Source organism: Strongylocentrotus purpuratus, unplaced genomic scaffold (assembly GCF_000002235.5).
Source record: "Strongylocentrotus purpuratus isolate Spur 01 unplaced genomic scaffold, Spur_5.0 spur5_scaffold_12, whole genome shotgun sequence".
In the NCBI taxonomy this organism is placed as follows: domain Eukaryota; kingdom Metazoa; phylum Echinodermata; class Echinoidea; order Camarodonta; family Strongylocentrotidae; genus Strongylocentrotus; species Strongylocentrotus purpuratus.
In genome coordinates this window covers 25,158,408-25,175,936 of record NW_022145597.1, presented here as the reverse complement: position 1 = coordinate 25,175,936, position 17,529 = coordinate 25,158,408, and the positions used below count along the sequence as shown (strand labels likewise).

At 36.0% G+C, this 17,529-nt stretch overlaps 1 protein-coding gene across 1 annotated transcript; it reads left to right on the top strand.

Moving 5' to 3' along the window:
- The first annotated feature begins 11,341 nt into the window (after nucleotides 1–11,341).
- Nucleotides 11,342–16,904, top strand: LOC105438207 (adhesion G-protein coupled receptor D1-like). Its single transcript, XM_030981448.1, has 8 exons — nucleotides 11,342–11,434; nucleotides 11,892–12,039; nucleotides 12,643–12,709; nucleotides 13,712–13,778; nucleotides 14,373–14,458; nucleotides 15,185–15,320; nucleotides 15,693–15,734; nucleotides 16,786–16,904. The coding sequence occupies exons 1-8, from the start codon at nucleotides 11,342–11,344 to the stop codon at nucleotides 16,882–16,884; spliced, it is 738 nt and encodes a 245-aa protein (XP_030837308.1). The 3' UTR covers nucleotides 16,885–16,904.
- Nucleotides 16,905–17,529: the final 625 nt, after the last annotated feature.

Below are 17,529 nucleotides of genomic sequence, written 5' to 3'. Positions count from 1 at the left end.
CTTGTTATTCGGGTGCTTGTTCTTAACCTTGGATTTACTTTTTTCTTTCGAATAAATATAATTTTCTATATTTTTCATTTAAGTTTCAAAAAGAGTTTTTACAATTAAGTTAGATGATTATATTGTCAGTTATTGGAAGAGATTGTGATTATTCACAGTCTTCGTTTGTTATTCATTATTGCTTGATGTATTTGTGATTGTAATTCATGATACTAAATCATATATCAAGCTGACAAGCACAAGCTCAACGTCTAAGAATACAAATTATCTTACACTTTTCACAAATTTAATAACAAAGGTGTTCACGGCCGAATTCGTCAAAACATCAGTCAATTTCATGAACGTTCATTCACGTTCCCACACATTTTGGCCGATTTAATATTGCTCACATGCTTCAATTTCGAAATTTGTTTTCTCAATTTTTTTTTTGGTCACCATATCACTGAATACACTTATCTTTACATCCAAATGATGCATGTCAGGACAGATTTCATTTGAATTTCTAAGTGGGTAATCGTCATACAATTTCACAGTTTGATTTGAAGATGGATTTGTTGCCGCATCCAATTTTCATTTTCCCAAATGGGGAGCTACTTTTTTATGTTGGTCATTCAACTTAAAACATAAATTGTAGCTTTTTCTGAAAACATGACACTTGCTTTTCGCCTTAAAAAAAAAATATTTCTTCCACTTCGCACTATTAAAACACTATTCTTATTTTTTTCTCATACGTGTTCTTCTGTATCTATTCTTTTATTTTCTTGTGAGAATTTTCCTCCTACCGTTTTTCTTTACCCTTAACAAAATGTTCCTTATATAGTTCATTTGTATAATCTTTCATAATAAAATATGTTTCCAGTGGGATGGGTATTTTATTTTGATCCCCACCATAAATAATTTTAGTCAGTGGTCGTAATACCGTTCTTTACATTTTCATTTCCCCATTATTCCTCATTGTCAATTGTTTTATCATGGTAACTTACACGACAAGCCACAAAGAGCACAGTGACCCCTTCTCCGATGGCTGTTATTGACAGCTACAAGCTAACGAATCACATTTTAAATTCTTTTCTTCGTGCAAAACTTTTAAACAGAAATTTCAAGTACGTCTAAGAATTCCGATGGACCACTCAACATTATAACATAGATGAACAACATCGCACAAATTTCAAGGGAATGCCTAATCAATAAATCGAATGCTTAAATTCCGACTGCCGTCTATCCGGTGCGAATTTGAATGCTCATTACTCATTTTTTTTCGAAATGGTAAGTCCGTTATACACTTTTCTATGACATTAGTATCGAACAAAAGTTAAAGAAAATGTTAATGTTGGTGGACGTGATGATGGACAGGAAACCCTACATTTGATATAGTACTTGTGTTTTAATTTTTAATTTTTATAATTATTTCGAACAGAAAGCTCATTCCGTGCTGAATTCGGTATTGAAAATTGGTTCTTGGACAATCTTTACCTAAGTTGTGACAGATTTTATATACACACCACGAGTCCTACATTAACCCAACCGCCTGACGAATCGACCTTATCGGCTTCTCCTTGCAACGATAATGAACGAACGACGTCAATCGTCTTACCAACAACAGACAGTCCCAATACTACTACCGCCAATGCACCTGTCACAAGTACATTACAGCAAACGACGACTGATCCTACAACCAGCACTTCGCCAGTAAATATTACCTTCTAAATATCAGTAAATAATACAAACTCGTTTATTTCACATTGGAAGTGAATCAAAATAGTCAAACACCAGTAATGTATCTACGCGGGGGTGGTAGGGGTCACTTGCGCCGGGCGGCACTTGAAAGGGAGCAACATGCAACATCTGGAGAGTTTGAATGTATGCACCAGACGCCAAAATTCCTATAGATATATATATATATTTGATTTTTATATAGTGCTTAATACAAATGTCTCTAAGCGCTTTACAAATATACTAATACCCCGGTTATTGGATTCAGTGCTTGCCCGCACATAATGTGTGCACAATCTCCACTCCCGGGGGAACATTGACAATAATTTTGCTACCATAGTGCCCCGTATTGTGCATATAAAGCCGTATAAATCCAAGCTGTAACCAATTTGTTGTTATAGTGAGTGGTACACTTAAAGCTTATCTGCCGTAGTTTACAGGAGGGATTAGACTGCCCTGCAAGGTCACTGGACAGGTGGTTATCTCATCAACTCAGCTCTCAGTTAACATAAGAAAAAGAGGATCATGGGGGACCAATGGTCACCGATTAGGCATCGTTTGTTATATAGAGGGCGCAAGTAGCTACAAGTAGTGCAGTGGGCCTTTTAAGGTATAGACCAGTTTTGGAACCCCCCCCCCTCTCAAAAAATGAAATAGAAGCTCTTATTACCAATCATGTGAAAGAATATGTTTTGACTAATACGTGATGATACAAATTAGATATAATTGATATATTTGGTAAATTATCATATCGATCCGGCCTGGATAGATATCACGTAGTCCCATCTTTCTGTGTATTCAATTCAATTCAATTCAAAATGGTTTATTTCAAATAAAACTTTCATCGCGGCGTTTAGCCGAATTACAAAAGTTTACAAACAAAATTGATAACACAATGTAATAACATAGCATAACATGATATATTGAATTTGTAAAATAAATCAGAATAAATACGAGAAATATAGCTTATAGCAACATATGGGAACATAATTTAGAAAGAAATCTGAATTAAATAGCATGAAATAGCACTGAAATCATGTGAAAGAAGGACTAAAGTAAGCAATAAGCGGTAAACGGAACAAGTGCAGGTGGTGAAAAAACGAGAGTACAACTGAAAGGTAAGGAGTAACGTTTGCAAATACACTGTAACTAAGAGTGGGAGAGATTTACAGAGGTGTACAGTGCTTGTAACTTTATCAAGACTGGGCCAAATTTCTTATCATTTTGATGATTCCATGCAAAACCTTGCAGTACACACCAATACTTATATGCTAGATGATCAACCTTTTCTGATCGATTCCACGACTCGAGATAATTCAAGAAAAAAAAAAATCCTTAAAATATTAAGACCAGTTATGGTCATGCATGCGATTGCATTGTGAAAGAATCGTTGTGAAATCGATCAGAAAAGGTTGATCATCTAGCATAGATGTACTGCAAGGTTCAGGAATCATCAAAATGATAAGAAATTTGGCCCAGTCTTCATAAATTTACAAGCACTGTACAAAGAAAAATGTATATGGGACTACGCACACGTGCGCGACACGTGTGTTTTTATCTCACACATCCCAATAGATAAACTAATTAGTAGGCGGTTTCCCGGTAAATTTGTTATCGTCATGTATTATTCAAAACATAATTTTTCACATGATTGGAAATAAGAGCTTCCATTTCATTTTTTGAAATTGGGGCGTTTCCAATACTGGTCTTTACCTTTAAAAATAAAAACATTTTTTGGAGAAAACCAAATTTTGGAAAAATTAATTCAAGGGAGAAATAAAAAAAATTAAAAAAAAAAAAAAAAATCTTACCCCAAAAAGCATTCTTTGGGAAAAAATAAAATGTGGAAAATATCATTTCATGGGAAAAAAAGATTCGAGAAAAAAAATATTGACCCCCCCAAAAAAATGACCCTCGGTAAGGCCTAAAATAAAAACTTATTGTATTTCCCTTTGCGACCGACCCAAAAATCTGAAAATCTACGGTCGGCATTTAAAAAAAGTTTTTTAGATTTTTTTTTTTATCAATGAATAAAAAAAATATGTATTTTGTTTGTTTAAATGGGATATAAATACATAGAATCAAATTATTCCAAAATTCTTACTCGTGCAAACCTTGGATAATTATGAGGTGAAAAAAATATCAATGGAACGATGACGCTGAAACACATTTATTAAAGCATTAAAAACCGAGAAGTATCAGCCAAAAGAAGGTGGGAAAAAAACAAAAAAACAAAAAACATTCAAATCTGAAAAATATCGGCCAAAAGAGGGCGACAAAAAAAAGTTTAAAAAAAATAAAAAATTTCCGACTGACCGACCCATGTTTTGGCACCCAAAGGGCAATACAACAAGTTTTTATTTTAGGCCTAATGGTGTAATGTGTGTAATTGGTGACATAACTTCCTCAAGAGGGCGACATGCATTGTTTAAAAATATATACATTTCACCAGCTGGTTAATATAACAATAAAAAATGACCGGCTGGGAAAATATAACAATTGGGACCCTCACAAGTGATATCACGTGACGAGCTCTGGACCAATTGTTTAAGCTATCTAATATCATATTTGATCTTACCATGCATTTCTTATCAACATTATTGGGTTGTTTTCCGATAGCGCGTACTAAGTTAAGCCTGGCTTAACACAGTCCGCACTTGTATGTAGTGCCTTCTGTCAACTCATTTACCCTGTACAGATTATTTTAATCCTGCGATGAAAAGTGTCCAAAAAAATAATTTTGCAATGAAATGGGGAAAAAAAAAGATAATATCAGTATAAACTGAATTTCAACAAAGTCTTTGGTAGATTATATTTGTCATGAATATTGAAGGAGGAAGATGAAACCATGGAGTTACTAGCCATGATGAAACCAACCATTCCATAGAAGTGTGAACTAAAATTCTTGTTTAGTCTGGACTTAGTCCCGGCTTAACTTATGAGAATACCACCCATTGCTTTACCCCAAATTTTTCTGTCACTACAGGACCCTACTACAGACACTTTAACAGGGGAACATACTACAACAACGTCAGTTGCCGATGCGACGGTAGGTACGACACCACAACGGCCAACCACCGACCATGCTACAACACAACCATCAACAACAACAACCATTCCCACAACAATATCACAAACATCGGACCAAGCTACAAAAATATCAACACCGGATCATACAACACCAGCTTATACTTATTCGTCACCATCAACAGAACCTGATCATACTACTAGTATGTTATCATCATCGGCGCAACCGACTACACGGGTAAAAATACAAATATCGACTGCTTTGAGGTACATGATAACAACTATTGCCCAGGGTTATGTCAAATTTGTACCGTGCCACCGAGACGAATTCGAGCTGCATTGTAAAAGTATCGAAATCAAGAAGGTGCTTTTGTGCCCTGAGACCCCATAGATTCCCCACTGGCTTTTATCTTAACTATTTTTTTTTTACATAGGGCTGTGGCAGCGCGGTGTCTAAGGAAGCTCATGGGGACCTTTCGTTTGGAAACCAGCACTGCGGCTCAACCTTCACGTTCAAATTCGGTTCAGTGAATGATAGAAATGGTAGGTGCATGAACAAATATAATTTCTTCGCAATTTCTTCGCACGGATTTAAGTGTAGAAGCGTCCATTATTATTACCTACCAAATCGTGTGCTGTAAATCAAGGGGTATAGAAGTGTCGTAGTCGAGTGGTTTAAGCACATGACTTAAAATTCAAGGGTCCTAGTTCGATCCTCGACACGGCACTAATGTCGTTTGGCAAGTCATTAATCTTCATTTGCCACACTCGACCCAGGTGAGGTCAATGGGTACCTGGCAGGAATTAGTTCCTTGAAATGCTGGAGCGCTGTAATGGCAGCGAGGCTCAAGCTGGGGGTAATAATAAGTGCGCCTAGGAATATAATTTCTAGATAGACGGCGCTATTCAAATGCCTATTATTATCATTATTATTATTATTATTACACTGAAGTTGTGAGATGGTTTAATGACCTCGAACGGCCTAGAATCGATCGATTAGAGTCGCTTTGACAGTAATACTAACGTATCAACATTTACAAATATTGTATGCTTTGAGGGATATTGGTTGAAACGATTGGTATGGTGATCTCAAAACTGTACTCTGCCCCGAGACGATGTCGAAGGGCATAGAGTTGACTCGAGATCACCGATAGGCTATACTTTTAACCGTGACTCGAAAAAAGGTTGTCTGTATTTTTTTACCGCATCCGGCATGAAGATTCATAAAAAGGATATTTTGACAAAATGTGCATGACAATATGTGTTAATTTCTAAGCAGGGCAGTTCGCGTATCTATTGTTAACTTCCTGTGCATCGTTTGTGTCCTTGCACTGTACGCTTGCGCAGATATATGCTCAGTCAATATCTTTCGCTCATACCGGCTAGCTGGCAATGGTCAACTTCATGTCTGCAGTTTTTCATAATCAGAGGTCTAGAATCTTGATACGCGGTGTGTGATACTCTCCCTCTCTGTCTCATCTCTACCGAACAGTGACCGTCCACTACGCCTACACAGAACGAGAGGACTTCCCAGGTGGCGCGGAAAGTGTCGAGCTCTCGGACAACGCTGACGAGAATAACATTGTCAGCATCATCAGCTCAGTGATCAAGATCGAACTCATTGACGGCAACACGACCATCAATCTCTCCAATGGTTCTGTGCAAATAATCTTCATGGTGGAGTCTACCGAAGGTTTTCCCCCAACGGTGAGGCAACACTATAGCTACTTGGTTAAAGGGAAGGTTCAGTTTTGTAAAAAGCGAAAAACATTTCGCGGGCTTTTTAATTCTTTGTACATGTTCTTTGTTAGTATTGAAAAAAGCATAATAGAATTAAAAAGTCACCTGAAAAGAATGGCTCTTCAAATGCCCTTATATTCGAAATATGACTAATAACAGCTAAACATTGGGGACCACAAACTCATGTACAGTGCATTTGACTATTAGCAAGATTGGACCAATTTTTCTAAATGAAGAGTGAATGCGTGCGTAGACATGGGAATCTTTGTCTTGCGATTTCAAAATGACAAGGCCGCCTTTTCTTTTGAAAATTATATTGTTCTGTGGCGAATCCACAAAATAAAAAAACATATACTCCCTGCAACATAAGGAATGAAATGAAATCCAGGACAAGAGGAATACAATAGAAAATTAATTTCGAGAGAAATGTTAGGTGCGCAGACACAGGGCTCTCCACTTTCTACAAAACATCGCGAAGGAGGGTAATCGAGACCGATACCAGAAAGAACAAAAAAAATGACATTACACTGACTAATCGGATTGCTGAATAATGCCGATTGACCAGAGACATGCCAAATATTGACCATTACGTAAAATTTGTATAACAATAGTTACATGATTCGTTATCAAGTACTTTTCAACTCCTTCAAAATACTTGTCGAGCAAAAATCAGACTTATAGGCATGATGAAAAGTAAGATAAAGTAGGTGTCAACGATGCATGGAAGCCTTCTCAAATGAAGATCTAGTATTTTAAGATGATTTCTACCCTTTTTAGTTATACATTTTCATCATTCTAAAAATGAGCACGATCATCACCATCTTTAACATAATAATTATTATTGTTAATATATCATATTATTATATTCTTGATGTTGTTATCATGATTAGCATTAATATTATTATGATCATTATTATTATTGCTAGTACTTCTACTCCTAATACGGTTGCTGCTGCTGCTGCTTGTACTACTATTATCATCTTTATCTAGTCTTTTTTCATTTATTTTTGTATATCAAACCTTGCTTAATTACATTAACATATGATTAAGTGTCAGCTCCTTAAAGCGGAACAGTCCATCTATACTCCATAATGTACTTTGATTTATCCACCTTACCTGGTAACATGGACAATAAGCCCGAAGTTAAAAAGTTGTTACGTTTCCCTTTTTTGTGCTTTTTATATTTTCAAATATTTTTCTACAGGACGGTTCCAATGGTGTGTACTGTGCTTACCAGGTCACCGACAGGTAATCAGACGCGATTCTAATTTTTATATATGGACTGAAATGACGAGTCACGTGCCCGATTTGCAATGCATTTGAGCATTTTCGTAAGACGTAATGATACGTCGAAATTATGAGCTGTAACCATAAACAAATTGGCTAAATTGCATTACAAACAGGAGGCTTGAATTATAATTGAAGTATGTATATACATTTTGTTTTTGTTTTGGGGGGGGGGGGGATTCTTTTCTACATGTGCATCGCGAAAATTCATTTGTAATCATAATCATTAAGATCTTTTGGAAGACGATTTTAATATACACGTCTGATCCAACACTGAGAAGTACAATAAGAGTTACATCATAATATTTGAAATCATGTTGCTTGCCCCAACATTCAATGTATATTATATTTCTGAGATTTATAACACTCATATTGATGCAACATACGGTTCTACATGTTATCAAGAGTGTTTTGTTGAATTATATACATGTATTTATTGTACGCTTATGTATGATTTTGTTAAATATTTTTGTGCGATAGTGTTTGGTCAACTGATGGAGTCCAGGTCGTCTCTGTCGCCTCTGATTCGGTTGTGTGCAACAGCAGTCATCTGACTAGCTTCGCTGTTCTGCTCTCTCTAAAGGTAAGTCATCAGTTGTTGCATTATTTGCTTAAAGATAAAGTTGAGTTCTGGTCATGCAATTCGAGTGTAGAAAAAATATGGCAGGAAATGTTTTACAAATAGAACAAATCTTTAATTTCTCATTTATAGATTCATTTTTTTGGTGGGGGGGGGGGGGGGGGGTGATATTGGCTTCCTTTATGGAATTCATTGAATAACTAATGGACAAATTGAAGGACCGGATGGTTGATGGTTAATCGAATGGATCATTGATTTTCTCTTACGTCGGTCAAAATAAACGTCTGCTGATCTGATTTGTCCGTGTCAATTTTGTATATCCAACACATAGTAGGAAAGCGATGCATCCCGGGCTAATTGAGTTTGTCTCCCGCGAGTCGGGTTTAAGTGGCATACGGAACGAACACCTGTTGACCAGCTTCACCAAGAATTGTACACACGTGAGAGCAGTTAAAGGGATCGTTTAACAATGTTAAATCTGAGATACACCGCCCTACCTGTTATCAGTGTCTGTGATATGGTGTAATATTGAAGCCCTAAAAAAATTGCGCTTCAAAATGATCAAGAAGTGCCTCAAAAAAGTAAAAATCTTTGAGTGACCGGTTTTACCATACTCGTTTTCCCCAATAGACTGTAGTGTTATGAAAACCGTCAGGCGAACGGTTTTCAAAATTTGTAATTCCAATCATAAATATCTTGATAATCAGACAGGCGATCGGCTTGTAAAAGTCATGGGGTTCCTGACTGACCTAAAGGTTTATAATTATCATTGCATCATGAGCTAAATCCAGAATTTTGTTTCAGAATCTGAGACAAAGTTACCGGATCCCTTTAATGACTGATTGGTTACCGTTTTGTGTGATAGAATAAATCTTTCGCAAACCACATAGAAACGCCGTCAAACTCCGAAATGTCTTCATTCGCATTGAATGTATACTTTTTGAGTATTGAAATCTTTTATTTCCATAGGCTCTATACAGAGTTTTTAAGGGCTTTATAAAGAATCCAAAGGTTTTAGCAAGCAATGCCTTAAGATAGATTGGATTTTAAATTAGATCGAATTGTCCTGAAGTTTCTCACCTCAATGCGAAAACCGGGGGATATACTTGTGGAGCGCTAGGAGGGAGTTTCTCGTCTATAATATTATTACAATTATTATTATTATCATTACTACTATCATTATCATTATCATCATTATTATGATCACTACTATTGTAATTATTATTAATAACAATATTTGCATATATTGAAGATACCTTTATTGTTTTGTTTTTGTTTTCATTTTCTTTGGCTTTGGACCTTGGATCACATGGTTCGCTGTTCGGGTTCCGCTACTGGACTAATGTTCTTGCAAGACATTAATCCACATTATAAACTCTCAACCCTGGGGGTGTTTCACAAAGATTCTAAGTCGAACTTAACTCTAAGTTGAACTTAAAAGTTATGGAGAGCCATTTGTAGCCTTAAAATAAAATATATTCAAAAGCGAAAAATCAAGTATTTTAGACTTTCCATAAATTCTACATCAAGAACATGAAATCTCCCATGATAATAAAAAATACGAATTATTTGAATCAACATATTATGCCTTTTAAAATAACTTTTACAAAATATTTTCAAGGATGCTAATGGCTTTCCATAACTTTTAAGTCCAACTTAGAGATAAGTTCGACTTAGGATATTTGTGAAACACCTCCCTGGTGTAGTAAATTGGTAGATGGTAGGAATTTGTTCCCTTTCGAAAGGCGTGAGCGCCCTTGGGCAGCTGGTCTTATGCCATGAAGGGTAACAATGATAGGGCTTACTAAGTAGGCACTACGAGTATGCCCTGGGATTAAAGATAAACTTTAGTACTGGTAATGCGATATCATTGTGAAAGAAAAGGTGTGGAAAGGATCAGAAACAGTTGATCATGTAGCATGTAAGTATTGGTGTGCACTGCAAGGTTCTGGAGTCATCAAAATCATAATAAATTTGACCGAGTCTTGGTAAAGTAACAAGCACTAACATAGAAAGCTATATATGGGACAACACTCATGGTGTCGGGGCTAGTACTACCTTGATTTCCTTGTCTTTCTATGTTCATTACTCAGCCAGTATACATTTTCTTTCAAAATTGTTTGGCACATGTCATTTATTTGTAATCTTGAACATTCAGTGTAAGTTTCGTTTGATTCTGTGAGAATTATTATTTTTTTTTTACCAGTACTGGAGTTTATCTTTAATATGTGCCCAATGAAATGTAACTATTTATTATCGCCCTTAATTCTTATTATTACATTTCTTATCTTTGTTTTTGTTTATTATTATTATTATTATGATAATTATTTTACATGTAGCCGCCTGAAGGAGTCAATGCCCAGGTACAGAGCTACCTGTCTTACATCCTTGGTGGCATTTCTATCGCCTCTTTGGTTCTTGCTGTATTCATATACTGTGTAACTGGGTGAGTGTTTTATTAGGGCGTTCCGCAGTAATGTTCGAGCTCACCTTGGCTGCTCAGGGTCGGCTGGCGCGTTATGTATTCGCCATACACAATGCCTATAGTGCATATTGAAGACTTGTTCAGCTGGCCCTGCGCACCTCCGTTTCAGTAGAGGTGGTGCGGTATTGTGGATAATAAGTCTCTGGACTGTGAACCACCAAAAGAGTATACAAGATACGTTCTTGGTGTTAGTTGTATATGATATAAATAATGATCGGATTACGTAATATGCCATTTCACTCTTCCCTCATAACAAAGGTGGTCCTCAACGCCAATGAAATTGCCTGCAGTCGATTCGGAACGCCTTTGTGATCATATTTCTGTTAACAGGTAGAAAAACAAATCTGTGGAAACAAAGAACTTATGAAACTAGAGAACTAATCAACATTAAACAGTTTTAAAATGTCCTGATAATATGATTTAAATAGGGTGGGGGTATCGCAGCTCTTCAGGCGTTTCCCCTCCACCCCTCAATACAATTTCTAACGGTTTGTTACAGAGCCTGCAAGATGCTGAAGATTCAGATTCACATGAACCTGGCAATATGCACGGCCCTTGGACAGATTATTTTTCTCACCTTGGCTGAGGCAACAGAAAATAGGGTGAGTATATATATCCCCTTTTTTCTCACAACCATCATGATCACCTCAAGATCTAAAGAAAATCACAAATGCGAAAGGAATTGATAAAGAGCTGAAGATTTGCCAATCGGGCAATTGAAAATCTCATCGAAATCTCTAGCCAATTTCTGTAGCATAGCGATTAAGGCATTGCCGTTCTAAGCCTAGGACCCGGAGGTGATTCCCGGCGGAGACATTTTTCAACGCTTCCAAAAATCTCAATTTTAAGACTTAAATGAAGCAGCTATTCTATGTCGATAATATTTATTGGACTCTATCTTTAGGAATCAATCTGTGTTTGGTGGGAGTGTGCATTTCTAAGACCTTAATTCAGTTCGGACAGACGACTTAAATTGTTTTAAGGTCCTTTCAGTGAACAGAAAACATCCATTCTCGAATAGAAGTGTAAACATATTCTTTTTGTTTTGTTTTACGACAGGCACTCTGTAAGGGCGTGACAGTGACACTACACTACCTGTTCACATCAGCTCTTGCATGGACCATGATCGAGGGCGTTTCCCTGTATCGTACGACTGCCGTGGGCTCCAAAGCACTTAGGATTGGGTGGCTGAGTCTTATCGCTTACGGTAAGACCGAAATAAAATTTCCACTATTTCCTGAAATAGCGATTTCCGTAATTAAAGGGATCCTGTAACCTTGTCTCAGATTCTGAAACAAAATCCTGGATTTAACTCATGCTGCAATGACAATTATAAACCGTTAGGTCGGTCAGGAACCCATGACTTTTACAAGCCGATCGCATGTCTGATTATCAAGATATTTATGATTGGAAATCAAAATCAAATTTTGCGTTTTCCTAACAGTTTTCATAACACTACAGTCTATTGGAGAAAACGAGTATGGTAAAACCGGTCACTGATTAAAAAAAAACAACGTTTTGTTCAGTCACTTCTTCATCATTTTGAAGCCAATCTTTGTTTAGGGCTTCAATATTACACCATATTACAGACACTGATAACATGTAGGGCCATGCATCTCAGATTTAACATTGTTAAACGATGCCGCGTACGCACCACCTGCTATTAGCATGTGCTTTGGAAATTCGTATCATCCAAAACATTATAAGGGAATACTATAAGAGAATACTATAGGAGGACTGCCTCTTTAGTCACATTGATTTGTTATCAATAAACCTCAGTTTTCAATTCGATTCAATTCAATTATTTCAGGAGGCTCCTTTGTGGTTGTTGGGGTGTCTTTTGGTGTTCTCTTTGACACGTATGGAACATCTGCATTGTGAGTAACGGGGGCTTCTGTATATCATTGATCACTTGTGTATTAAGGAGAAGTCCGAATTGTTTTAATAGAATGAGACACTTTCGCTGTACTAAAAAGAACGTCACCCTTATATAATTATTTCGAATATATTTGTATACAACCCCTGTATGAAACAATCCATTCCGTCATTAATAACTACATAAACGAAAGTTAATCAAATTGCCTGTAGAGAGCAAATTACACAGTAGCTTGCAAGATACGCCACAGCGTTGTCAATACGTGTTTCCCTGATGACAGAACTAAAAGAAATCATAACATTTCTATTTTTAATCGGATATGGCTCAAACTTTCTCTCATTTGCTTCCCTCATTTTTCTGTTTGTATTAGAACAAAGTTCATATCATCGGGAAATTCCCAGTATTTTCCGCTGTACTTATGTCGTTAAAGATGGTTAAATATCTATTCTACATGTTACTTATAGGTGTTCATTCCTTTACTTGTGTAATTGCATAAGTGAAAATCCGAATTGTGATTCTTTCACAATATTTGTAGAATCCATTGAATATTCTAGCGAAATATTTGAATATTGCAGCTATAGCATATTGGACTAAGTATTAATGGCTTTGTTTATATTATATCCTAAGATTCAGTTATTCTTTTTTTAAAATATCTCTTCTTTTCTTAGTATTCTTAACACCTTGTAAACATCTGAGTTTGTTTAGTATACAAGACTATACTGTGTATCTTATTCATGGCTCGCGGTTCTTTATTGAATCATACATTCCACAGATAATATAATGATCATGATGATGATTATAATGATGATAATGATGTTAGTAACAATTATTGATCATGATGACAACGATGGGAATAATAATAATACTGATGATTAATAATGATTATAATCATGATAATGAAAAAATATATTTAGATTGATGATAAAAATAGTTATAACGATAATAATAATACAAACAATAAGAAACTATAAAAATAATGGTGTCGTGAATATTCTTTATTCAGCTGCTGGTTACACGTTGGAGACAACAGTATCTACATATTTGCAGGATGTGTCTACGCAACAGAAATGGTAAGATAAAGTGATTGGAACTTGCCCAATTTTTAACGGAGGACTGAATTAAAACTGGCTATACAGTTCTATAGCTTACACTGGCTCAATTTCAATTCAATTTTCAATTTATGTATGTTTCCAAAAAAGCATTACAAATCAATACAAACAAAAGCTTATAGGGCGTAAACGTTGAGCTTTCGTGTAGTTATTCTCCGCAAAGTACTGCAGTTCCGGGATAAAATGGAAAAAAAATCTGGAAAGAATAAACGTAATTAATGCAGTCATGAAATATTGGTAGTAACCAGAATATTTACGGTATGGTAAAATGTTGAACTTGTTTCTTTTTTCTTTCAAAAGCTTAGATTAATTGCTCATGACGGCAATATATAACGTTAACAATTAATACGTGTACATAATATATAAAATATCACTGGAACGAACCTACCAAATAACAGGACGATATGACAAAAACAAAATTGCTGAACAGAAAAACAAAACTTTCCATTTATACAAAAGATTAAATTACTTGTTCTTTTAAACTTGTTCTTTTAAACTTAGATGTGATGAACTAATGAACGATATTTCTACATTCTGTTTTATTTTTACGCGTAGTTCAGCGTCACGGTGTTGTGGTTCGTCATGAGAACATTCAGGTCTCTGAAGGCAAACAAGAAGAAAGATGAAATCGACAAGATCAAGTAATTATTCATCTTTCCCCCGTATTTAAGCTGTTAAATAACCTTAGCTTTGATACTGTGCATTTTCCAGATTTCTCTCCAATCACTTTGCCTTAGATCAACAAGGATAGAAATAGGGATCATCTATGTTCCAGAAAGTCAAAGAGGTCAAGTTAAAGTGATTCATTTCGGAATTTGATTAAAAAGTGTCATTCGAAATGTCTGCACTTGGAGAAACGATTTCTTTTTAAAGATCCGTAGAACAATGCCATGCAAAGAGAAAACGGTTTTCTCTAGCTTAGCATATATTCCATACATCTTGAAGTATTCATGAAATATGTCTTCAAGTAAAGTGAACTGAAATATAGAAAGACCTCAAAGAAAAAACTATTTTAAATTAATCAATGACGTTGACTAAGGTGGTCATGATTCCCTTGCATAGCTTACAAAATCGGGCTATCCGCCTCTGACTGTTTAGCAATTTTATTAATGCATGTGTCGTGCTGTGGATGAGTCCCAATACTATAAAGCACATGATACGGGGTTCGAAACCCTGTTAGGGTGCTAAATATCCTCTTGCAAGACATTATAGATCTACATGTGCACTCTCTAAACATATCCGGGGTAATAATTTGATCGCCGGGTCATCGGGGAGAACCATATTAATGATGGTGGGGCTAGCCTGGAAAACAAAATTATATCGTTTTTATATCATCATTAATCTGTACTTTTCTCGCTTTTCTGCAGGGCAACGGCTCGTGCGTTATGCATCCTCCTACCAATCCTTGGATTAACCTGGATCGCTGGAACCATCACCAGTTTCACCCAATCTGATGCTGTCATCTGCTTTCAGTACATCTTCATCATATGCTTCTCCCTCCAGGTATGAAAACTAAAGCCCTTCAATATGGCTCACTTCGTCACATCGGGTGTCGCGTCGCGTCGTCGGATTCACACATTTTTGTGAATAATTAAACATTAACTCCCAAAGGGTCAAGTATAATGTTTGTGAAATGCACCCTCTTACAGCCAAAGTGTCAGGTCTAGTTTACCTGACCCATCATGGAAAACCTACAACAAATTTACGAAAACTCGCCTCTCAACCCGACTCCCCCACCACTGGTCGCTTTGCTCCCCGCAGTGTCTTACACCCTCTCATTTGTTGTTACCTTCGATAGTCTTACCTCCACCATCACAATAGGTAGCAACTAACAAGAACACTTTTCTCTCATTTCTTTTTACTTTACGTTTACAGGGTGTCTCTATTTTGGTGTTTCACTGCTTGCTAGTTCCGGATGTAAGTTCTTTCTTATCTATATACTCCATTTAACACTCGTCCAACAAAACCCCATGGATACATGTCATCTTTTTCGAAAACTTAAACGATAAATTACGGCGATATATAAAACTTGTCACGTGATCAGATATTTTGTTGAATATATACGTTATACAACAAGAACATTCCCCTTTTTAATTCATTTGTTTATAATGTTGTACGAGCTTTGATTTTTTTTTTTAGCACTACCCTTGATTTCTGACCAACTATACAATATATCTACAGTCGTTTTTTTAAAGTAATGAAATAAGCCGAAAAGTCAAGCTTAAGTTTAGCTTTAATGAAAGAGATTTGCTAATATTATTAAACACAGGAAGCCTTCAGGTAAACTATAGAACTAAAATCTCTTAAATTAGAATTTCTATATTTCCTTTTCTTTATTTACCACATATATACCCTCTTTTTTTTGTTTTACTCACATGTTCTCATTGTGAACTTTGCATAAGCTATATACGATAGCAAAGTCTGCCAACAAATTAAAGGAAAGGCAATATTAATCCCCTTTTGTATACAACCCACAGATATCACATTCACATTACATAACACATCAATTTGAATAAATTGCAACATTCATACGTAGTAGATAAGGCTATAGGAATTTCGATGTTTTAATTTTTTCTAAACTCTTTGCGATCTTGTTATTAATGAATAAATAGATGAATATGTGAATGTATGAAGAAATAGATAAGTTAATGGATAAGTAAATTTAAAAAAAATGATCAACAAATAAACAAATACAAGGAATTTATTCCTTGAAATGCTAGAGCGCCGTATGGCAGGCGTGCTAAAGCCAGGGTAATAATCGGGAGCGCCAGGAGGGTCAAATCTGACTGACACGAGCGCTATACAAGAACCCACTAATATTATTATTATTATTAAATTAAAAACAAATAAACGTTTGCATATTGACAAAGTTGATCGACAAGGAGACTGAAACTTCCTTTGATTGAGTTTTCGAAAGTCTTTGTGATCAGTTTATCAATATTTGTCCTCTCTCTCGATATTCATCCAGGTGAAAACAGCACTTAAGCTTCGGCTTGGTCGTCGTGTTGCAGATAGTACTTGGGCAAGTTCGAAGAGTTCCAAGTCAACCGCCACATCAAACTTTTAAAGCTTATCAACACTAGTGTGGCTAGGAGGGATCTGACCACACAGCGAGTTCACTGACAGGTGGCTATCTCATCAACTCAGCTCTCAACTAACATAAGAAATAGAAGATCATGGGGGATCAATAGGCACCGATTTGGGAAGTATTCTATATAGAAGGAGTAAGTAGCTACACGTAGGATAGTGGGGCTTTAAAGAGAAGATTTAGCTATGCGAAAGGTGAAAATTAATTTGGTAGCTTTTCTTTCTATTTAATTAGTGTGGAAGAGTATCATTGAAAAAGAGGTCAACGGAAAATGATGGCTTTTCAAATTGACCTGTTAAAAAAAAAAAAAAGTAACAGTTACCGGCTGTGGAGAACAAGTACATCCCGCATGTTTCTGTAGTCACATAAATCCAATTTCTGTACAGTGCATGAGACTACCAACAAACCTGGGCCAATTTCTTATCACTTTGACGATTCAAAAACTTCACAGTATACACCAAAACTTATCTGCCCCATTATAGACCTTTTCCAAGCACTTTCACACAGTTTTTTTTGTACAATGTAATCGCATGACCAGAACTCAACTTAATCTATAAACATCCTCGAAAAGGACCGCGAAAAACGATTCACTATTCTCTTATACCTCTTTTGCTATAAAATACC